The sequence below is a fragment of the Ophidiomyces ophidiicola genome (assembly GCF_022830035.1).
Source record: "Ophidiomyces ophidiicola strain CBS 122913 chromosome Unknown scaffold_45, whole genome shotgun sequence".
NCBI lineage: Eukaryota > Fungi > Ascomycota > Eurotiomycetes > Onygenales > Onygenaceae > Ophidiomyces > Ophidiomyces ophidiicola.
The window spans coordinates 61,368-84,371 of NW_026054685.1; the positions used below are offsets into that span (position 1 = coordinate 61,368).

Below are 23,004 nucleotides of genomic sequence, written 5' to 3' on the forward strand. Positions count from 1 at the left end.
TGGGTACTTCGTTGCAGGGGCAGCTTCTTGAGCGGCAGGGACAGGCACAGCAGGACCGATCTGCTGTGCAGAGCACGCAAGGTCGGGCGAGAGGAGCAAGTGGCGGCCTTCTGGCCTCTGGGGATGTAACCTCCTGCAAGGCCACTCTCTGGCCGACGTCCAAGGAAACAGGTGGGGATAAAACAAAGGCTGTGACCCAGGCCCTAATTCGCCTTAAATAATAATAATGACTGGTTCCAGGTGGTCTGAGCCACGGCGTGGAAAATAACATGAAGGCTTGTGACGTATCCTCAGGCGAGAAGCTTGTGTGGATCAAAGTTTGATTGTGGGAGGCAAGACGATCCTATAGCTTATCTCAGCAACGAAATATCAGACGTAAAGGCCTTCTTGGCCATCAATAACGCGTAGCCAAAAAGCGTATATCAAAATATGGGGTAAAAATATATATATGAGCTGCGTCATTAACATATGCAGCGGAAGGTCCGCCTCGTGTAAATACATTATTGAAGTGCACGATGTGATATCGTGGTTGCCAAAAAGAAAAAAAAAAGAGAGTAAAAATATTTTAATGAGAGAAAGGGCAGGGCTTGCCACCAACAACTGAACTGATGAGTGGAATCGAAAACTTTTAAAAATGAATCAAAATGAAAGGTGGCGCCGAAAGGCATGCCGAATTTTGTGAAGATAAAAATGCAAAGGAGCTATACATGAAAGACAAAAATGTAGCAGTGCAGACTCACAGCATCGAGTCGGGTATCAAGAACATGCGACTGAACGCCGGGCTTATGGTGATCTGGCAAATGGCAGGGGAAAAAAAGACGGATAATAGCCCAAAGAGCCGTGCACATAGACACATATCTCTTTAGAGGCCAGCGCAAGGAGCATATAAAAATTCTTCTAGTCCGTCTCAACCGTGGAATGTGTGTTCGACCGTAGCTCTCGTTTCTGTAAATCAAGGAATGCCCAAAGGTTGGCTTCGAACTTTTCAACCGAGATTTCAAGATCCAAGGGCCTCATCATCAAAAATCTCAATAGCAATTCGCTGAACTGGAAATTCAATTCTTGAGGCAGTTTTTGGACGGACTCCATCAAGTCACCCACAATCCATGCCCGATGGGGATCTTTTAGATCGGCATCAAACGGATCTTCTAGAAGCATCCAGACCAGAGTCTCTGTCGACGGCCAGTGATCAAGACGGTGCGAATTTACCTTCGTTAAGGCGTTCTGGAGAAATCGATTGCACATGTGAGGAGAATTTCGGTAATGCATTAAGGAGAGCGTGATATAGATCAGGGATGAAATCCGGCAGAGGTCGTGGATGGAGCCATATTTTACCACCCAACGCCGTTCTTCGTCCGGGACGTGACTCGGGCGTGGTCCGGAGGAGAGCAACATATGGAAAGTAGAGCCAAATTGGAACGCCGACATTCGTAAGTCGCTGGGTGTAACAGGGTGGCAATATTTGGCGGCGAATTCTGCACTTCGAAGGAATGACATTAGGCGGTGAACGTCTTCGGGACTTCCAATCACTTCGCGCGGGCCCATCGTGTACCGGACATAATGTACGAACACATCTTGGAAAAAATACATCCCTGTACGGGGCCGTAGTCGCAACATAGCCTGGTGCAAATGTTCTGCAGCTTTTACTTTATCGCCATATCGTTCTTCCTGCAGGGACAGAGCCGAGAATGCCATGATGACATTTTCATCATACGGGTTGTTCGTTTTCTCTATATATCTTGAAAGAGCTCGCTCAGCCGTTGCAATGTACTGAAACGACTGTGGAGTATTTCGTACGCCTAATACCCGAGCACGAAGTCTTGCACAGTAGGTTAAGATCATTACATGGAATGTCATTGGATGCAGCATCGCTTGTTGAAAAGCAGCAATTTTCATGTGGACATTCTGGCCAGACCAGTAGGAGAGCTTTTTGGTCCAACAGTCCACGAGCTGTTGCGATTCATCAGTCAGCGACAGTGGGAGTGTATCAAATGGATCCGATCTGTTTGGACTCAGGTTGAGATGACGACATAGAGAACAAGTTATCAGGTCAGGAATTCGAAAATCATCCGCATCACGCCTAAGCTTTGACCTCTACACAACACGGATGTTAGAATATGAGGACTGGCAGCTACAACAGAGCTCGTGAGGACGTACCGCCACGGAATCTTTCTTGGAGGAGGAAGAAACCCTCGCGGCAGCACCCTGCGAAGGCTCAACTTTCCTAGTCCAATGGAGACCCCGGGTTTCTCGACCGCCAGGCCCAGCAGTCGCTTGGGCGAGCAGTTTCCTCCGTTCCTTTTTCTTCTCCTGGATGTGGTGTTTCATGACGTGGGCACGCTTGCCTTTGCTCGAGGACTCCTCATTAACAAAGAAAAAGGTGCGCTGAGGGACGGGCGGCGACAGAGCGCGTTCAGACGCGGGTGTCCGTGTGTCTGACATGGGCTGAGCAGGCATTATCGGCCGGCGTGGCCATGAAGAGCCATGGTTTGTTGCTGGGGACTCACAGTCAGCTGGAGGACGAGCCAGTGCTAGTGCACGGTTGGATAGCATAGTTACCTGACATGTCGGGCGGCATCGGCGGGGTTGTCTGTGCTTCTGGCGCGGTACAATGGAGCCCGGGAGACAGCCCATGAACGGCTATGTACTTCGTATAAAAGGGAATTGGGCTATAAAAAAAACGAGGAGCGGCGGGCTCACCGCGGGCGCTTTTTCAACGCTTTCCGCCAGCTGCTATGATTCGCTCCAAACAGGGTTTGCAATCGAAGGCCCAAAAGCGGCGCCAATCTAGCAACGAGAGCCAAAGGACGAAACAGGGCTCCGGTCTGGGAGTTAGTTAATGGGCGAGTTGGGAGCCGGGGATCAGGATAACGGCTGCGGGCACAGGGATGCAGACAGTGCAGATGGACGGCTGCTTGGCGGGATTGCACCGTCCCATCAGAATCCCCAGCCCGACACGCCTTTACCCTAAGACAGACAAGTGCAGAACTCTAAGGAGCAACAGGCAGCTGGTGCTCGTGGCGTGGACTGGAGGGTGGAAGCCGTGTTGCGATGCTGGTGCTGGGATGGGAGAGGCGGTGGACGTCTGAATCGAGGAGTCGGGGGGCGTGATTGGCATGCACTGCGCGGTGCAGATTGGCATCCCAACCGTGCTGCCCAAGATGCCGGTTCTGATGGAAACAGCTGGGAGCAGCAAGCCCCGGACGGTCGTAACTGCTGCTTAAATCCCTATTGCGCAAATCGCGCAAGTGACGCCACCACGTAACTACAACCCTCCCCAGCCGCGAGGGCGTGTGGGAGGCTTTTGCATAATAATACCCGCCCAATGCCCTCTGGCGACGGCCGAGCAGCCTTGAATCTCGCTTGTTCCGCCCGTCTGAGCCCTTTGATGGGTGTGCAGGGGCCCGCATATCCTGCGCAGACAGCACAAGCATGCCCTTTGTCTCGGCCTCAGCTCCATCCACGCCCCAGAAACTCGACGCCGCGTCCTTCTACGCGCACAAGAACTGGCTCCAAGCAGCAATCTGTATCTAGGCCGCCTCTAACCTTCGCTGTGGCTGGCCAGCCGGCATCCATTTGTGGCCTTTGCTTATGTTTGGGCCATTGGCTCCCAAACTTACCGAATTCCCCTCGCACCCGATGTTCTTTCATGCTGGAGGGATTCCTTTTTCTGGCGAAGTCTCTGCTGGCCCCAATCACAAGGCTTACAGTCGTGGCGATGCAGCATGCCCCGGCCTTGCCTGCAGAGCACGGAGAATATCATTTGTTCCCCCGTCAGTAGTTCTCCTGCGCTGTATGCACAATGGCCTCTTCTTTCATTGTTGCAGCGTGCCTGTCACCTTACAGATCCGATCCGCCTATGCATACGAACCTTGAGCCTTTGAGCATATGTAGTTACGGAGTATCCTGGTCCTTGTGAAGTGGTGGGAGCGGGGTTCGACTGTGATCCTCTAGAACATTGGTTCCGAGCAATTGGGTTTAGACATTCTCCAGTGGTGGACGGATGGGGAACCATGGTTGAGAGGTTCTCATGCTTTAGCTTCTTGCGGCAGGCTACTCGTATACACAATTTTGCGGTTCACCAACATGTAGTTGTCTTCCCACCACGTTCCTTACCAACCAACTAACTCCCCCAATCGAATCACTATGATTGATTCCAAATGCCGGAACCACACTTAAAGAATGACCGAAGAAAAATGGACTCCGCACACCCGTCTCCCTAGACCAAAACGGTTGGAGGGGGTGGTAGCGTAGTGAAAGCATGAGGCTGGCGATCTCCTAGCCAATCCAATTTGTTCCACAAATTTCTGTTGGAAGTACGGAGTACAGTTAAACACTGAGGGTCACTTGTGGTACCAGACAGTGGGACCCAAATGAACAGTATACATCATACATACATACCTACTATGCACTGTTACTGGGTGTTGGCGGCGTAGCTATGTTCCATATGCAATCTTTTTTTTTCTTTCATTTGGTCCACAAGAACACCCCACTTGCAAAATAAAATTCTGGCAGGTCGAAGAGCTTTGGTTGGACGACGGTGGGGATCTACGGAGTACATACTTCATACATGTAAATGTCCGTGCTGTTCCTCAGGTGCCCTGTGTTTCTGCAAATAGCCGCTGTCACCAGGACGGTTATGGGTGCCACAGAGCTTCAGCATAGACCACGTTCACATTGAAACTGTGGAATGTTCTCCTCGTGGCGAGCGGGCCTTCAGCTTCTGCTTCCTTCGATGATTGGTAAATTAGGAGGCTAGACAAAGCCGCTGGGAAGACTCTAGCCACGCGGCTGTTTCTAGACAACTCAGTTTTAAGGATTAGGCCTTGATCGGTTTCCAGTATCGTATGGGTGCTCAGTGGCTGGAAAGCATAGGAGTGCCATCGGTTTGGAAAAAGAAGATAAAACTATGTTGGACAGATCAATATTTGGGTATAACTACATACATATCAAGGGCAAGAAAATACTAGATTTTGCAGAGCCGCTTGGGGATAGAACAATAGATATGCTTTGCAAATAAAACCGCCAATATCACAACCACCGCCAACAATACTGACAACTATGGGGCCGACCCGAAGAAGTGAAGTGAAAGGGTATCGAACGCCGGGTTCAGAGGAGGATGCCTGATCGGCGGCTCCTGAGACAGAGACGAGCACCATGGTATGAGAAACCAGGAGAAAATAAGAGGTAAGAAAGTTTTGGGTGTCGTGAATGTTGCGAATAAAAAGACTTTGACGGAAAAATTAAAAAGCTAGAAATCAGCGAATACTGCTAAGATTTGGGGGATTGGGGAATAGTCTAGGACGAGCGTCTTCTAAGGTAATAGTGCACTCAGTCCAAATGAAATTCCGCGAAACGCCAATGGACAACGAAAATAAAACCGACAATCATTAAGGCATGAAGAGTGTATGTAAATCAAGATTAAAAAGGCAGGGAGAGGAGGTATTATTGAGTGTCCGTGCTCATTCGCGTCTGGATATCTGTTTCAATGGTTTTTCTCCAGTGATCAGGCAAGCAAACGCAAACAAGCTAAATAGTGGTTAGCAAACTAAACAAATCAAAGATGCAATGGGGGTCAGCTTACTGGGAATGCCTTGATTTCGCCTGATGCGGGCGGAGACGAATCCCGTCGTCCAGTGCCATTAGAAACACCACTATCACGCTGGGCTTTATGCTGCGGATCATAGTCATCAGCTTTCTCATTGATTCGAACGCCAGTCGCCCACCCATCATCCCAAATGCCCACGATTTTCAGCATATCGCCCCGTTCAAGTTCAAACTCGTCAGCTGCGCGAGGCTGATATGCCCAAAGGACGGCAACTTTGTCGTTAGGATGAATGTCATCTTGAGAGTAATAGTCTCTAAAATATGGAAGTTGTTCGGATTGACCGCTTGCAACACCTTCTGGAGAAGAAAATTGCCCACCACTCCCTGGTGATGTGTCGGGATCACCAGCAAGGGCGGATGCGCTAGACAACGACGCGTTTCTCCTGCCCGTCACAGGAGGTCGTCGGTTGGAGCCGCTGGCAGGGCTAGGGAAAACCTCAGAGTCCGAGGAATCGTATTTTGCCGCACGTGGAGGCGAGCTGTCATTGCTCTGCAGAGCGGACATTCTAGCCACACGTCCTCCAGGAAGAACCTCGTATGCATTTGTTTTGCCGCTGCTGCCAGGAACAGAATCCGGCCCCTTTCGCGAGGGTGGGGGTTGATTGAAAACACTTTGCTGGCGGTTGCGTCTTCGCCGAAGACAGAAGACGAAAAAGAGCACGATTGCTACGGCTAATAGACCTACACCAGCAACAGCTCCAACCACGATACCTGCAATCTTTCCACCAGAAAGACGGCCGGAACCCGCACTTGGTGAGGGGCTAGGGCTGGATGTCGACGTGGGGAAAAGAGGTGGTAAACCAGTCACTTTAGGTAGATCAATCCCGCGACACCGATTTGGGGCGTCGGCAGTAACGCAACATGAATCCGTGGAGTTTGGTGAGCTCGCCGCACAAAAGCCGCAAAGACCAAGCAGGTTTGCGCCATAGCCGCATTCTTTTGGTTCGTTCTCGCTCCCAGAGATACATCTCCCAGTAAGAGAATCCGCAGGAATTGCGCAAACAGTGAAGTCCGCTCGTATTTGGTCCATGAAATTGCGTTTTGGAGTGCCACAGAGATCCGAGTTTGCCACAATTAATTCTGCACTTGTAGCGGACAGCGCCTACCACGGGTTAATTAGCAATAATCTTCTACACACATAAACAAGGTATTGACGAACACATGTATCTGCGCACAATGGCTTCGAGTTCTCTGCCGACAGACGACATGGATCTTTCGAATTCTGAACAATTCCATTGCAAAGAACACTGGTTGTATATCGAGCGTAAAAGTAACTCGTGTTTGTGAGTTTGACGTTAGAGCAACCGAAAAGGTTTTGATATCTGCCAGCTGTCAACGTAGGCCCACAGGATTTACCGCCCCCACAACAACATACTTATGCTTCACGAAGTCATGGTTCACATATGTGCCCAGCTCTCTATCAAAGTCCTCAACGGACGACACGAACGCAAGGAACGGACTGTGAAAATTTGAGGGTTAGCAAGGTACCTCCCGACAGTCACAGAATGTTGTGCGGGGCATACAATAGGTCGACGAGCGGCTTAGTAGTAGATATCGAGGAATTGGCAAAAGCAGGACACGTGGAAGAGTTTTTAAGCGAAATGCAGGCTCCCGCCATCGTTGGCGTGCGAGCGATTGCCCACGATATCAACGTCGAAGCGCAGATGTGTGAAGGATTGCGACAGTGCGGGTCTTTCAAAGTCCGGCGGCGATGGCGCGCAGCGTTTGAGAGGTTGAATTAGATGTAATAGTAGTGACCGTCATGAGGACTCCAGCTAGAGCAGTATCACTTAGAGTATCGGTATTCGCCGGGCGGAACGGTTCCTGGCAGTTAGGTTGGTTGCCCCTGACGGATCGCGAAACCGAGATGGACCAAAAACGAGCGACGAACGGAGGGCAGGAAGAAAGGGCGGCGATGAAGCGAAGTACAAGCAAGAATTAAAGAAAAGGAAGTAACTAGAAGCCCATTCAAAAGAGTGGCAGCCTGTGGTGAAGCAAACAGGCGGAACTGGAAGAAGAAGCGCCAGAGCAACACAACAGCGTCGATGGGCAAAGTTACGGAAGAGATTGGTGGCTGCGGTACGGGCGTGTATCGGTACGACGTTGCGCGGACCAGACCGCTTTGACGGCGCGGAAAATCAAATACGGCGGTACAGAGTCCTGCGCGCACCAGAACAATAACAACGCTCCTGCCAGCCAGGGACTAAGTAGTGGGTACGGATGCCGCGGAGGCAAAACCAGGGCGCTGTCAGGCGTTGCAGCCCGCAGACTGACGCCCGTTAACGGCGCGCAACCAGACTTCGCTTCGCCATGTGGCGCCGCGAGTATATTAGGTCACGTAAGCGTACTCCGTACTCAGCGTGTAAATACTCGCCTAGCCGTATTATCCACTCTCCACACCACGTGATGATGACAAAGCCCCCCCGCGCCAAGAATTAACGATGAGTCAGCTGCCGCAACGTCATCGCAGGCGTCCACATTTCACTGCGATGGGCTGAGCGACGCTCGCTCTTCTGGCAACCAACACGCTCTCGCCTTCTCCCATCGCCATGTGCTCGCCCGATCTTTTTCTCGGGCTGCTGGCCATCCTCTTTCCGCCAATAGCAGGTATGTAGCTAAGGTCTCTTCCCTTCGTTCCCAGAGAGCGCGAGGGCTAACCACACAAACAACTACAAACAGTGTGGATTAAAGTCGGGCTCTGCTCTGCAGACTCGCTTATTAACATCGCTCTCTGCTGCCTGGGCTACGTTCCTGGTCTCCTTCATGCTTGGTATATCATCCTGAAATACCCCGAAGCCGACGACGAGTATCCAGATGGATACCAGCCCATTGTTGGCGGTACACATCACGATCCTGAGCGAGTGACATACTACTACGTTGCACATCATCGTCAAGGTGACCATGCGCCTTGTGGGAATCATTCGAACCAACGTTCATATGGTACTACGCAAAACGCTGCCCCCGAAGTGCCTCACGCTTCTACAAAACCAGGCCCCCCTGGACCTCCCCAGCACCCTTCCCAACAGCAGTTTCCAGCTTCCTCTGGAAACGCAGGGCCAGGCTCCAGCTCTCAACCTCATGACGAGCATAGGGCACCCCCAACTTACGCAGAGGCCGTGAAGGGAGACCACAAGATTCAAACCTGAGCTGAGACGAGATCGGAGATATGGACCGCTATATGAAGCTGTCAATTGAATGTTCCTGTGTGTGTGTGTGTGTGTGTGTGTGTGTGTGTGTGTGTGTGTGTGTGTGTGTTTGATGGGTGGCTATGGAAGGTGATTGCATAATGCCATAATGATGTTCTGCGATTTTCGTTTCTGGTGCTATTTTCTGTGTCTCTCAACGGCTATCAACAGAGAGCACCCGTTTCTGGCGTTCAATGTGTCCATCTCCTTGTTTTGAAGAATCTCAAATACTCCAACACCGACGACTATCATGGACTTTCTAACGATAGCACTGGTGTGCAAATGTATATCCTCCCAATTTCTCCCTTGTTTTATCGTATTTTACTAGATTTTTCATAGCAATACATATTTTTACAGTCTCACCAAACTCTTCAGAGGTGACGATGATAATAGTAATGTGGTGGTTCATAATTTTTTTTCTTCTTATATTGTTGTTGGCATTGAACTCTCACCGGCCAACATGGGAGGGAAAAGTAAGTTCTCCCGCAAACACTCCGCACATCAAACACGTCCAGCACCGCGCTCATGAAATCGTCTTCATGACGGAGAGGCTTCTGTTGCTGCTCAAGCCATGCAGCCCCTTCCGCGCCTATTTCGACAATCCCTTCGAGCGGGAGCCGCCTTCGCTAAAGCACCGTCGCCTACAACCTCGGCGTTCTTCTCCATTAGACTTGCGTCGCGAACCTCGTTTCGTTCGTCCATATGCCCACAATGCGAATTTCGAGTGCAAACGAGGTTTTATTCCGTCAAAGGTGATGGGATAGGTAATGAACATGGAGGCGATGGTTTAAATGGCCAGCATCCCAGGAATCAGAGCCCAGAGTCGCCTCCACGGTCGAGAAACGACCTGGCCGACAAACCCCAGGGCGGTCATAATTTGCGTGAAGATGGCCCAAAATCAGAGAAAGGTAGCCTGCCTTCGCACTGGGAGAATCGACGCTCGGAAATGTCGAAACAATTTTCCCTGTTGATGGATAATCTACAGTCAAACATATTTATCGCGAATAGACACCTAAACGACTTGACGGGATACTCTGCTATTGAAAAATTAAAAAAGGAAATTTCATTCCAGGGTATGTGCTATTCTAGTTTCGTCCTTCAAGTGAAAAGAAGTCTACATATTCGAATTTAGCTAACACAGCGTTCAAACAGAGGACCATGTTCAACACACGCGCGCACACGTTCGCGAGGCCAAGGACGCATATTCATCTGCCATAGGCCGTCGCTCTGCTTCTCAGCGAGAAGTCAACGAACTTCTCCAAAGAAAGCACGCATGGAGTCCCGCAGACCTCGAACGATTTACCTCACTCTATCGCTCTGATCATGCCAACGAGCGAGCCGAGACCGAAGCCCAGGAGGCTCTTGTAGCCGCTGAGCGCGAGGCGGAGGAAGCAGCAGCCCTTCTGAGCAAAAACATCTTGTCTCGATACCATGAGGAACAAATTTGGTCCGACAAGATTCGGCGGATGAGCACATGGGGCACATGGGGCCTTATGGGGGTCAATGTGCTGCTTTTTTTGATTTTCCAGATCGCAGTTGAGCCCTGGAGGAGAAAAAGGCTGGTGAAAGGATTTGAAGAAAAGGTGATGGATGCTCTCGAGAAGGAGCGAATAGTGGAACCGAGTCATACTGTTGCAACAGCCCATCATACGGCTGAAATTTCCCAAGTCCCAACTCAATCTCAACAGTCTGAGGAAGAGCTCCCGCCTGATATCGAGCCGGTGCAGCGGACGGAACCGAGCTCTGTACCAGGAACTACAGCCACTATCACAGCTACGCCTCCTGATACCGTTTCTGAGAAAGAAACTCAAGACGAAATGCAACTCGAACTCGAGCCTGAACCGGAACCCGTTTTGGAACCCCAAATTACGGCCATTTTTCCTCCTGAACTTTCCTTGTCCCCTGATACCTGGCAACAGACCTTCCGGGACTTGTTCAGCAGTCGTCGTGTGACCTTGTCTCAGCGGGATTTAACAACAGTAGCGCTAGAAAGTGCAGCGGCTGGTGCTGCTGTTATGGGTGTGCTGATAGCCGTTTTTAGGCCTCGATGAGCTATGTTTAACGAGTGATTTGTGGAACCTTTACTTTGAATAGAATCTTAGCGTTGCTTTGGAAATGTACTATTATATAGACATGCCTTGTGCGTCCGTAGAGGATTGCATTTTGAAGAGTCTACTAAACGCTTTGTATATAGGAATGCTTTACTATAGAAGCCCTTAAAAAATCCGGGACTGACGATTCTCTCTAGTTTATATATCATCTCGTTCCATGAGTAAAGAGCTGTGTATAGTCTTGTAATACAAACAATCAAAAAGGAATAATATAGGACCAGTAGAGTATCAAGACGAGAAATACAGAATATGAACAGAGTAGGGTCGGAGAAACCCTAAGTAGGCATAGGAGCGTAGGATGAGTATTCCCTTTTGGTCTCTATATGAACCCAAGACAATAGGTTTCCTTCATCTCCCTGACTGTTTAAACGTAGAACTGGCTCTACATGTGTGATTATTTTTTCATTCTAGCGAGCTTTTCCCGTCTCCATCAAGCCTTTTCACAGTATCTTGGCAGTTGAGTTTTAACCGATGATGAGCGTATCTTCCGAAGGGAAGTCATATTGGGGTACCTCTAGATTGAGCGGTGCGGGGCCTTTTCTAATACGGCCGGAGATATCATAGTGAGAACCGTGGCATGGACAGAACCAACCACCAAAATCACCCGATTCGCCGATGGGGACACAACCGAGATGGGTGCAGACACCTATCACAAAGTCTCAGTATAATTGATGCGGATATTATAGATTGGGAGTTATAGGCATTTGCGTACCCAACATGACAAGCCACTCGGGTTTCTTAACGCGATCAGAGTCCGGCTGAGGATCCCTAAGGCCTTCCCAGCTTGTGTTCTCGGCTTCCGCAATTTCACTGGCGGTTCTGTGACGAATAAAAACAGGCTTGCCTCGCCATTTTATAATGACCTGTGATACTATGTCAGTCACAGTGTCGCCATATTGTTGCCAGGTATCTTGTAACAAATTGACGTACATTCTTTCCTTCGGGAATTGCGTTGAGAGCGATTTCGACTTTGGCTTGAGCGAGGACGTCGGCGGAGGCGGACATATTCACAAGGAAATCTGGACCAATCCATTAGTATGAAGATCATTCGTGCAATGCTTTCTTTTCTCCCTTCTCTGGAGGTGGGCAGCGATATAAAACGCCGCAAACCCAGATCACAATCTCAACGTAATCTAACATACCCTGCACAGTTGCTTTTGCTCCGACGGCGGTAATCAAACCCATACTTCCAGCCATGAAGTATGAAAAGACTTTGTTTGTCGAGGTTCCGCGTGGGCTGACATATTTCTTGAAGCTCGGAATCTTCAGAGAGGAGGGACTCTCCTTGCTGCTACCAAACGGGCTATCAAACGAAGACGTGGTAGTAGTTTCTGCGGTAGATTTCGCTCGGAGTTGCTGCGAGTTTGCGGCGACGGCAAGTGTGCGAGGGAGGGCAAGGTTTTGCCGGGCGCAGACCCGGACAAGGGAAGAGGCAGAGGAAGCGGTAAGAGGACGCATAGCGGGGGACGCAATGGCAAGGAAGAGGCGGTAAAGGATTGCAATTGAGCAAAGACCCAGGGGAGCGGTCTTGACGGGAGCGAGGGTTGACTTGTGATGTTGAAATGTTGATGTTGCGAATTCGTGAAAGTCGGAATCGCCGGCGCGCTGATTGGTCGGCGGCCGCCTCCACCCGAGGCCTATACCGTACACTCCGTGTAGCCCGTATACGCCCATTGCGGCTCATACACTAATTATTACTGATAGATACTGATAAATGGTAGATAAGCGCGAAGTTTGTTCAAGATGGATGTTAATATATAAGAAAGTAGCCTCTTAACGCCGAATTTCCCTATCTAGTAACCGTGTTTCAAGGATTGTCTCCATAGCTAAAGTGCGCCCAACACAGATGCGCCGGTTTTTATGAGAAAATAGTAGTTACAAGAGAGGTGCAATGCGCAAAAGAGTGCATATGCAACGCTGCCTGGAATATCTAGCCATTCATCTCAGCATCTTTCTCTACGGGCTCATCTTGGCCCGGTCCTTCATGAAGAAGAGAGCTGCGAGTCCGGGAGGAATGTATAACCATCGGTGCCCGGGAGGACTGCGCTCCAGTATCATCAAGATTCACCATTGACTCTTCACGCGGTGCCCTCGATTCACCACCTGTATTTAGGGTACGTTCTCCTTTTGGCTTGCTGGCAGCCTCGGCAGCTTCGCGGGCGCCCTTCTCTTTAAATTGTTTATAAGTTGTAGTTTTGGGGATGACATCCGAGAGGAACTCAAGGTTGTCGATTCTGGCAACGGCAGTTGCTATAAGAATTACATATTAGAGCGAAAATACATATGGGCTTATTGGACTCCACGCAGAGTAGTTGCGCACCTAGATCTCTATATTGTATATTTCTCCTTGGCTTTCGCTCTGATTTGACAACATTATAACTCTGCTCGGTGAGATACTGGATAAACATTTCCTATCAAAAGTCCAGTTAGTCAACAGGCTCGTCTTCCTAGGATTGCAATACAGTAGAGTCTCACTGTTGCGACTGAAACTAGAAACGCTGCATTGTTGGAACATTGTGCAATATCCTCGTCAAGACGGATTATCTTCTTGATTCTCGTTACTACAACAGTTTCTCATTATTAGCCGCAGCTGGTACATAGCAGCCATTACATGTTGACACTTACATGGCAAAGTACTCTGGCCAGTCGCCTCCTCTGGCGGGGGAATCGCGTTGGTGTTATAAGGCATGGACTAGACAGAAAGAGGTCGGTATGGGTTTGATGTACTTTTACTGGTGTAGATAGAGTACATATCTGAAGAGGGCAGAGTCGGCTGGATCAGTTGATGTTGCCAAAGAGTGCGGAGGACAACCTCACCAAACGGTTGGCGCAAAATCATGACCAGGAACAGCAACTCCTTCCACGCGCCACACCCAAGGGTTCGGGCATTCTACATACTGTTGCAATTCTAATATAAATCCTTTATAAAAAAAGTGCCGTGCCGCGCTTCACTGGCAACCTCAGCTTGGCGTGCAGTTACTGCAACTGGAGGCCACTATTAAAGAATCTACTTGGTATGAAAGGGCATTCCATTGCTTCAGAATGGTAAAATAGTTGGCGGTTCTATCGGTGTGATGAACCCCAACGTGTCCCTTACCTCCGCTCGCCAACGCCGCCTTTCTGCTCATGCGGCGTCGACGCGCGACATCCGACGCACTTCCGGCAACTCGGTGCTCTCTGGCGACCATGGACCAAACCCAGGGACCACGCACACGGAGTTCAATGGACATATCCCTACAATAACGGAGGAAATTAATGAAATCAAACGATATGATAATTTTACGACCATAGATTGGGTGCAGGATGCGGTTCACGAACAAGCCCGGCGGCGAGCATGGAAGAAACAGGGTGCCAGATCCTGGGATCAAGAGGGCGCGCCTGGCTGGAGACGTAAAGTCAGTGAAGCCTATGATGCTGGCCAGGCCTGGGTGGTTGTGACCATTGTCGGAATTGCCATTGGCCTGAACGCGGCTTTTCTGAATATTGTCACCGAATGGTTGGCGGACATCAAACTGGGATATTGCACAACCGCCTTCTATTTAAATGAAGCCTTTTGCTGCTGGGAAGCAGAGCAGGGAAGTAAGTGTTCAGGCGAATTCCTAAATTTCCATGCCAAACTGACGTCTTCTAGAATGTCCTGAATGGAGACGCTGGAGTACCTTGCCCCCGATAAATTACGTTGTATATTTCTTATTTGCCGTGAGTCTATCTCTTCAAGCTTGAGATGTTTAACTCTGATGGCTTTAGATTTTATTCGCATTTTCTGGTGCTGTCTTAATCGATTCCATTGCCCCATATGCCGCCGGTTCAGGCATATCAGAGGTCAAAGTTATCATTGCAGGCTTTATCATGAAAGGGTTTCTGGGAGCTAGAACACTGTTAATTAAATCTATTGGCTTGCCATTAGCCATTGCTTCCGGGCTTTCTGTCGGGAAAGAAGGGCCGAGTGTCCATATTGCAGTCTGCACTGGAAATGTTATTTCCCGGTGGTTTAGCAAATACAGAAGACATGCAGCTAAGACTCGAGAAATTTTGACTGCAACATCTGCTGCAGGTGTGGCTGTTGCCTTCGGAAGCCCTATAGGTGGTGTACTATTTTCCCTAGAAGTATGGCTCTCACCCCCTATTTTAACCATCCAATTAATTCTTATCTTTATAGGAAATGGCCTCCCATTTTCCTCTCAAAACGCTATGGAGAAGTTATTTTTGTGCTTTGGTTGCTACTAGCATTCTTGCTGTATGTCCGCCTTGCTTATTCGTCTCTTAAATCAATTTACCATAATACTAATTCGATAGGCAATGAATCCATTTCGCACGGGTCAAATAGTTATGTTCCAGGTCAAATACGACCGAACATGGCACTTTTTTGAACTAATCTTCTTTGTGCTCCTTGGAATTTTTGGCGGACTATATGGTGCTTTTGTTATGAAGTGGAATCTCCGGGCACAGGCATTCAGGAAGAAATATCTGTCCCATCATCCCGTCCTTGAAGCAACAGTTTTGGCTGGGCTAACCGCACTTATCTGCTACCCTAACATGTTCATGAGGATTACCATGACCGAGATGATGGAAATCCTTTTTCGTGAATGCGAAGGCAAACATGACTACAACGGGATATGCCAGTAAGCCTGCATTCCATACCTTGGCTTTATATTATGGAGACTCATACATTTAGGGCTGCTCGCCGATGGTCGATGGTATTTTCCCTTTTTATGGCAACCATATTGCGAGTTTTCTTTGTGATTATTTCCTATGGCTGCAAAGTTCCGGCTGGTATTTTCGTACCATCAATGGCTATAGGAGCATCATTCGGACGCATGGTTGGTATTCTTGTCCAAGCACTACAAGAATCGTTCCCAGACTCTAGATTTTTTTCATCATGTGAACCCGATGTTCCGTGTATAACACCAGGAACATACGCATTTCTAGGCGCAGGTGCCGCGCTGAGCGGTATCATGCACCTAACAATTTCGGTCACTGTCATTATGTTTGAATTGACGGGTGCTTTGACGTATATCCTGCCGACCATGGTAAGCCTGTTATTTGCAAATTGTTACTTAGCATTGCTGCTGATCACAATCCGCCAGATTGTTGTTGGAGTTACTAAAGCTGTTAGTGATCGATTTGGAAGAGGAGGTATCGCGGATCGAATGATTTGGTTTAATGGCTTTCCGTTTTTGGATAGCAAAGAAGAGCATATATTCAATGTTCCTGTCTCCCACGCCATGACAAATAACCCCGTTGTTCTTCCAGCAGCAGATTTTCCCGTTCATCAAGCTGATCAACTCCTTGAAAACAACAAATTTCAAGGGTTTCCGATTGTTGAAGATCTTACATCACGCACATTGATTGGGTTTATAGGGCGTACAGAGTTTCAGTACGCACTCAGCCGAGCAAAGCGAGAAGGCCTCCTATCGTCTAACGCAAAATGTCGTTTTGTTCCTCAATCTCACGCATTCGACCCTGACTTATCGTCCACTCCACCCCCCAGCGTTTATTTAGATACTCCAGCTTCGTCGTCTAGACCCCCAGATACACATCTAAACCCTCCTCAAACATTTGATGATATTGCAACATCATCTGGGACCAACTCCATCGATTTAAGTCTGTACGTCGACGTCGCCCCTATAACAGTTCACCCTCGTCTGCCTCTCGAAACCGTTATGGAAATTTTTAAAAAGATGGGGCCGCGTGTGATCCTAGTTGAACATCGTGGTCGATTATCAGGGCTTGTTACCGTGAAAGACTGCCTAAAATACCAGTTCAAAGTAGAACACCAGGAGCTTGCCGAGTCAAACGGGGATAGGGCCCCTTCCAGTGCAAACATCAGGGAGGGATTAGTAGAGCAGAAGGCATGGGAGATTATCCAATGGATTGGTAGAAAAGTTCCGTTATGGAGAAAGCAACGCACTCGATGGGAGAATGAATCTGACAATGCACATAGGGGTCAACGAGATGACTCTTTTGATATCATTGACGGGATAGAAGATATTGATGGAGCCGATGGCGTCGTGGAATTGGAAGAGAGAGACGATGCGAGATTATATTAATCGCCGGATGAATTGTCCTTATATAATTTCTAGATCGTCTCCTCATCCTCCGTATTTAGAACTGTGGTAGGTTTCTGCCATTATACTGTACATATAATACAAAATGAAATTTTGAAGACCTTTCTGAACACACAAATCCAGCATTTCCATATACGGGCTTCAATTGAATCTTTAGCGCTTTTGTCTTCACGTCTTCTTTTGTGGTTTGCTGTCTTGTATTTCGCCCGCATCGTCTCTCAACCCTACAAGAATACACCCGGAGGCCAGGAACGAGGCACCAAGCCACCACAAGGGAGTTACACGCTCATGAAAGATTACCATACCTAGGACTGCAGTGACAAGAAAATTGGCGGTTGTGTTCGTGACAGTGACTTTTGTCGAAGAGCTAGAAGCAGTCAAGGCTCTCGTGAAGAGTGCCCACATTGCCATAGTTGAGAGGGTGTTTAAACCAAGAAAAAACTGGGAGACATCAGTGAAAAGGCAAAAAATAAGAAAAACAGTGAGAAACAATCATACCGCTCGAACGAAATACTCTACTGAAGTATCTACGGGTGCTGAGGAAGAAAGCAAGTGCAATATTTTCCGTGTGAGATTGGCTGTGAGCTGGGCGGTTGTTCTGCTGTAGTGTCAGTGTAACTCCAGTCCTGGCTCCAACGTACAGCGACCAAAAGTCTCGGTGTTCCTTCTATTATACGAAGAGATTCTCTTTTTTGGATCGGACTTACAATTTTGCAAACACACCGTTCAAGGCAGCAAAAGCACCGCTAGCAAGTGCCAGGAAAAGCCATGTCTGCGATTGGGTTACCATGGTCGTCTGCTTCTGATCTTTGATTTGGTTCTTTTTTTGGTCTAATCTTGCGAGAGAAAAAAGAAAGCAATTTGCTCATTAGCACGATGTTTGCCAGAAAATCGTCCTACTACGGCTTTGCTTAGAGAAGGGGAGCCAGGGGCTGCAGAGGATTGATGTTTTCTGGGCCTGTGTGCACGACCATTAAACATACCAGAGAAATTAGGCTCTTTCAAGCGGTTCTGTGACTCTTGCTGCCCCGGCTTCCCCCCTCGCCGGCGAACTGATGACGAGTTTGCCATATTAGCTGCGCTGCTTTGGACTGCCCCCTTTAGCTTAGTTTTGCTCTTTGAGCACGTTTGTGATAGTCAATCAATAGTTAACTAATCAAGCTAGAGTAGAGACTGGAGATCGTTGAGCAAGCTTCACCCTGGGCATCGGTGGGAGTTGATAGAGCCACCTATGACGCCCAACTTCGAGGTAGCTTGATGGGAGGACCAATGTTGATCCGCGCCGTTCACCAATGCCCTCCACAGCAAACTCTATTACCACCAACAACATGAAGTAGAGATCCGCGACAACATGTGCAGTTCATGAATGGGAAGCTCTCCGATCTTGAAGACGTTCTACTCTTTTTTACAAAAATATTAATAGTCTAAAGGGATTATCTTCGTCACTCTTTGGTCCAGGATCTGTGGAGGATATTATCCCTCGGGTGAAACACATCCGTGAACAAATACGATGACGATGCATGGTTTGTGATATGATCAAATTCGCAGGCAAACCATGTAGATCCCAAATACCGACACTCATTCAATCAATGCTTGGAAAATTCGGTGCAGCTCGCCTCCATCTCGACTACTTTACGCAAGAATTTACTGGACAAACAAGCTCTGCTGTCGCGAACCCCAATTCCAAAACTCCTCTACTCTGACTGGTTGAGATGACACTCAATAATCGTGACCTCGTCTGCAGGGCTCTTCCAAAATTTAGTTGTCACAAGACCCGCCTTTCCCACCAGAGTTGAATACTCGTCCCGTGTTCGTTGTCTGCCGTTGACACACGCCAGCACTTGAAGGTCTAACCTACTCGTAAGCACAGCACCCCAATTCGCAAGAAGCGGTGGTGGTGCAATGAAATTTCTTTCATGGCGCAAATCCGCAGGTCTATAAGTTGGGAAGGCAACGTGCTCGCATATGAATAACTTGCTGGAGCCCCCCATCGCACGACTAATATTGCCTAGGATCTTGATAGCTTGGTCATCGGGCCAATTATGAATAACACGGCGCAAGAAATAGATATCAGCCTCCTTGATGGGCTGTTCATTGAAAAAGTCATGCCCCATAAAACGTACTCGGTCGGAGCCTTGGAACTCGGGATAGTTCTTTTTCATGTGCTGCGGAAATGAGAGAATTAGGGAAGCAGTACGGAGTAGGTGCATTTGCAAAAAAGAAAACTAACCTTGTGAAAGCTACCTTTGTTTGTCGGTAAATCCTGCACCAGGAGCCTCAGATTGGAAAACCTTTTGATTATCGGCATTGTGCCGCCGCCCACACCTCCACCTACATCCACCACTAGCGTGCCAGATTTCTCAGCGGCCCATGGATACACTGGAGTATTTTCAATTAATTATGGCATATGCATTGATTGTAATATGTCGAGGCAGCTACTCACAACCTAGGAACGCTTCCCAGCCGATAGGCAAGCTGGCAAAGGCCGCGCCTCCTCGCTCAGCCAAATCAGGGCGAAGCTGTTTCCAATACTCATACATACCGAAATCTGTATTAAATGCAAGATTGAATGCTGTCTTGTTTGCTGCAGATGAGCACTTGAAACTTGGGTGTACAAGAGCCTCCCAACTCTTTCGGGTTGCTGCCCCAATTTCATCGGTACTACGATGAATCAGTTAAGCCTGTTTGTGCCTCAATTTCGGTGCCTAGTACTCACTTCAACTGACAAAGTGCTTTGACCCCTTCGGATTTCAACAGAATGGACAATTCATTATTCGCAAATACTTGAGGCTCAAGTTCTTGGAATATATGCAAGTTACTTAGTGCTCGAAGGTAGCGTGCGAGTTTGTCTGCTTCGATTCCCGTCTTTTTTTCAAGCTCGTCCACATGAAGGGGGTGATCAGAAATAACGTTGGCTATATCAGCCTGACTAACGGTGTTTAAGGCTGACATGTCGTTGACCTAGTTAGGCGGCGGTATCAGAAATTTTTTTCTCTCTTTCTTTCGCCTAATTGATTCACATACGCTAAATATAATTTCTGTCATATAGTTATCAACATCACAAAGCGCTCTCAGCATCATGCCGGAGCTTGAAATACATCTCAAAGCACGTGCAATGGCCGGGTCATATCTATCTCGAATTGGATGACGCTTGCCCTCCGAGAGGTCTAGCGGGGGGTCATGGTGTTTTTTGATGTCTTCCTGGACGAGATCGATAGATGCATTGATCAACTGACGAAGCAGTTCTAATGGGGTTTGGGTGCGCTCCATAATTACTAACTCTCTTGGAAATTTTCTGGCTTTGGTCTGTCCATAAAACCTGCCGGTCCTCTATACTTCAATTTATAGATGGCGATGCTTCCAGTCAAAGTTGCAGTTGAGGCACAATCAGCTGAATCCTGGGTGTAGCTCACATCATTGGCAGCACGCACTCGCCTTATCTTTCCTGTCTTTTTGGTCCATCGGACATGATGTGATAGCATCATGGGCATCTATTGGCCCTGTTTACCGTATTCGCAAAGCACGGAACTTGTTAGAAACTTCCTCTATTTGTACAAGCTATAAAGCATCATCAAAGTATTAACTTCGGCGGGGCGGAGATAACGCTATTGAAAGCTGAAGTGAATAGTCTAGAATGGACTTTAACTCTAAGCATCTGAATTGCAAATATGTATGAGCTAAGCTGCCCGTCCTGTTCAGATACACGCGTTATAGTAGGGAAGCAATCTGGGAAACCACTATCGATCGTTTTAAGCAAATGCAATTCATCTCGAGAAGCACCCGCAATCTGACCTACACATAGGCCGAGGGGCAAACAGAGAGGGTGGGAAAGCAGTATCGCTTTTATGTTGGATGATGATATCCATGTCAATTTTTCGTTATTATGTCGTAATCCGGGTACTTTTAAACGGCGACCTCCCCTTTACTGGACCAATACCCATTTGAAAAGTATATTATTGGTTGCTTTTGGGATATAGGCATACGAAAGTTGATCGAGATGTTTTCACATGTCGAGTATCATGATCATTCTTCTGCCTGGATTCGCCTCCAAGTCCGTTTCCCAGGCACGAAGAGAGCAGTTGAAGACTTAATCGTATGCGGCTAAGTTTTAGCGATACTATATCACTAAACAATGAGATATTCATACCAGGCTAACAGTCATGAAGAATATGTTGGGAAAAAAGGATGTATGCATATATGTATCATGGGAAAAAAGCTTTATGGAAGTGCTCCATTGGAGACAAGCTCGAAAGAGAAGATAGTGGGCACTGCGTGTCATAAGAGGCGTGAGGGTCAATCATAATATATGTATATATATGTGTGTTAATGCCGTGGTCCTTCTGCTGCTAGGCTATCGTGATTTACATCCGGATGAGGCAACAGCCAACAGCAAGGCGTCTATTATGGTGAGAGTCTCTGGATTCGCCATCTAAATGTCTTTGCATCCCCCTCTTCCTGCGGCTCGTCTTCACTGTGTACTCTAATATACCGGAATCTGTCGTGCAACCGGCTCTTTCTCCCTTGCCAGAACTCTACAGACTCTGGAACAAGCCGCACACCCCCCCAAAAAGGGGGCAGCGGAATCTCTTCGGTGTCCGCAAATCTTTTTTCCATCTCCGTGACCCGATTTTCCAACGTAGTACGGCCATCATCAGTGGCATAATTTTTATATCCGCTAGTAGAACAAGCATTATTATCAGAGCCGGCGGCTGCGTCGCCTAGATCTCCAGGCTCCGTAGACCAGAGTACTTTGCTCTGTTGGCTGGCCCATGCCCCAATCTGACTACCCCTTTCCCTTACTCGCCAATATGTCTCGCTCTCTTCACGGCTCAACATCTCGATCAGCCCTTCGATACGCACCTGACGTTCCACATTTGGCCAGTTAAACGTGAGAGCTGCCCACCGGTTGGCCTGTAGCCGTCCCTGTCCGCTGTCCGATATTACACTCCCATTCTGTGCCTGCCCGTCAAGACCGGTCTCAGTCCCAAATACCTGGCCGCCTTTGCCCGCCCGGCTGCCCCAGTTGCTATATACAACCCAGCCGCGCTCGTCCAGCTCTTTCAGGTACACGATTCGTGCACTGACCCTGCCTGAAGGCATGCTGGCTGTGGCCAGCGTACATGTTTCTGGTGCTTGAGAAGGCTGCAGTCTGGAGTCGCGAAACCAAGAGTGGAACTGGTGGAGGGGGTTGGTGGGGTGGATTTGAGAGATGGTCAGGGGCGGATTGGTGACGAATTGATGGGCACGGGCGGCGCGAGAGACCACGGCAGCATTGGCAGAGGGAGTTGATGTGCCTGAGAGTGTGGGATCGTCGAGATCAGGCAATGGGGGCTGCAGGGAGGAAGGGTGAGAGACAAGTGGTTGGTTGGTGATGGGCACTGCTGCGGCTGCGGGGGCCGAAAGGGGCCCCTGGATATCGCCAGGCGCAACTGGACGGTGATCAGCCAAGCTTTATTAAGAAATTAAGTAGATATGGGAAGATAGAGCCGTACAGATCAGCCTCTTGGGGTGGTGGTGAGGGTGGCTGTCGGAATGGTCCTCATCGCTGGCGGGCTGCGGGTTTCCCGAAGCCATGTTTCTTTGAAAAGGCGCAAGACTGAGTGATTGAGGTGGCCGCCAGAACTTGTTGCGAACCAGAGACGACAGCTGAAGCATTCAATTTGGTCGTTACGTGGAGTGGGAGTTCTATGAGAATGGAAGCAATGCCAGGCTCATCGGCTAGTCAAACTTCCCGCAACGCCAAAATGCCACCCAAACGGCCATCACTCCCGGGCAGTTCCGGGCATCCATATGACGGACAACTTGAGTTCCCTTGACAAGCATGCAAGAGGTTGAAGGTGGCGTGATATCTGGTCTACGGATACGAATGGCTTGGAAAATATGCAAATTTCGTACGATCTTTGATCTATATAGCATTCCGGATCCCGACAGGGCCACATAACAGCAATAATATACATCATGAGCCAGTCATTTTTTAATCCAGAAGAGAGTAGAGATGTGTCTATCCAGTAAAAGCAAATGATCATCCAGCAA

General features: G+C 48.6%; 9 protein-coding genes across 9 annotated transcripts; 3 read left to right on the forward strand and 6 right to left on the reverse strand.

The window, feature by feature from the left end:
• Positions 1 to 897: 897 nt before the first annotated feature.
• LOZ57_006521 (uncharacterized protein) lies at positions 898 to 2,457 on the reverse strand (the record flags this gene model as incomplete). Its single annotated transcript, XM_049255537.1, has 2 exons — positions 898 to 2,094; positions 2,158 to 2,457. The coding sequence occupies 2 exons, from the start codon at positions 2,455 to 2,457 to the stop codon at positions 898 to 900; spliced, it is 1,497 nt and encodes a 498-aa protein (XP_049105499.1).
• A 2,988-nt stretch (positions 2,458 to 5,445) lies between these two features.
• Positions 5,446 to 7,225, reverse strand: LOZ57_006522 (uncharacterized protein; the record flags this gene model as incomplete). Its single annotated transcript, XM_049255538.1, has 5 exons — positions 5,446 to 5,529; positions 5,585 to 6,709; positions 6,767 to 6,929; positions 6,983 to 7,066; positions 7,131 to 7,225. 5 exons carry the CDS (start codon positions 7,223 to 7,225, stop codon positions 5,446 to 5,448), a joined length of 1,551 nt encoding a protein of 516 aa, XP_049105500.1.
• A 931-nt stretch (positions 7,226 to 8,156) lies between these two features.
• LOZ57_006523 (uncharacterized protein) lies at positions 8,157 to 8,753 on the forward strand (the record flags this gene model as incomplete). Its single annotated transcript, XM_049255539.1, has 2 exons — positions 8,157 to 8,214; positions 8,287 to 8,753. 2 exons carry the CDS (start codon positions 8,157 to 8,159, stop codon positions 8,751 to 8,753), a joined length of 525 nt encoding a protein of 174 aa, XP_049105501.1.
• A 610-nt stretch (positions 8,754 to 9,363) lies between these two features.
• SHE9 (sensitivity to high expression protein she9) lies at positions 9,364 to 10,843 on the forward strand (the record flags this gene model as incomplete). Its single annotated transcript, XM_049255540.1, has 2 exons — positions 9,364 to 9,865; positions 9,945 to 10,843. The coding sequence occupies 2 exons, from the start codon at positions 9,364 to 9,366 to the stop codon at positions 10,841 to 10,843; spliced, it is 1,401 nt and encodes a 466-aa protein (XP_049105502.1).
• Positions 10,844 to 11,367: 524 nt separating this feature from the next.
• RIP1 (ubiquinol--cytochrome-c reductase catalytic subunit rip1) lies at positions 11,368 to 12,577 on the reverse strand (the record flags this gene model as incomplete). Its single annotated transcript, XM_049255541.1, has 4 exons — positions 11,368 to 11,549; positions 11,616 to 11,766; positions 11,834 to 11,922; positions 12,046 to 12,577. 4 exons carry the CDS (start codon positions 12,575 to 12,577, stop codon positions 11,368 to 11,370), a joined length of 954 nt encoding a protein of 317 aa, XP_049105503.1.
• Positions 12,578 to 12,833: 256 nt separating this feature from the next.
• LOZ57_006526 (uncharacterized protein) lies at positions 12,834 to 13,592 on the reverse strand (the record flags this gene model as incomplete). The annotated part of the gene is made up of 4 exons (XM_049255542.1): positions 12,834 to 13,153; positions 13,224 to 13,314; positions 13,379 to 13,464; positions 13,529 to 13,592. 4 exons carry the CDS (start codon positions 13,590 to 13,592, stop codon positions 12,834 to 12,836), a joined length of 561 nt encoding a protein of 186 aa, XP_049105504.1.
• A 385-nt stretch (positions 13,593 to 13,977) lies between these two features.
• GEF1 (glycerol ethanol, ferric requiring protein) lies at positions 13,978 to 16,953 on the forward strand (the record flags this gene model as incomplete). The annotated part of the gene is made up of 7 exons (XM_049255543.1): positions 13,978 to 14,482; positions 14,535 to 14,602; positions 14,651 to 15,010; positions 15,063 to 15,140; positions 15,200 to 15,525; positions 15,579 to 15,933; positions 15,991 to 16,953. 7 exons carry the CDS (start codon positions 13,978 to 13,980, stop codon positions 16,951 to 16,953), a joined length of 2,655 nt encoding a protein of 884 aa, XP_049105505.1.
• A 1,712-nt stretch (positions 16,954 to 18,665) lies between these two features.
• Positions 18,666 to 20,241, reverse strand: LOZ57_006528 (uncharacterized protein; the record flags this gene model as incomplete). Its single annotated transcript, XM_049255544.1, has 5 exons — positions 18,666 to 19,136; positions 19,202 to 19,350; positions 19,415 to 19,632; positions 19,688 to 19,932; positions 19,996 to 20,241. 5 exons carry the CDS (start codon positions 20,239 to 20,241, stop codon positions 18,666 to 18,668), a joined length of 1,329 nt encoding a protein of 442 aa, XP_049105506.1.
• A 1,131-nt stretch (positions 20,242 to 21,372) lies between these two features.
• Positions 21,373 to 22,545, reverse strand: PDX3 (pyridoxamine-phosphate oxidase; the record flags this gene model as incomplete). The annotated part of the gene is made up of 2 exons (XM_049255545.1): positions 21,373 to 22,400; positions 22,464 to 22,545. 2 exons carry the CDS (start codon positions 22,543 to 22,545, stop codon positions 21,373 to 21,375), a joined length of 1,110 nt encoding a protein of 369 aa, XP_049105507.1.
• Between the last annotated feature and the right edge of the window lie 459 nt (positions 22,546 to 23,004).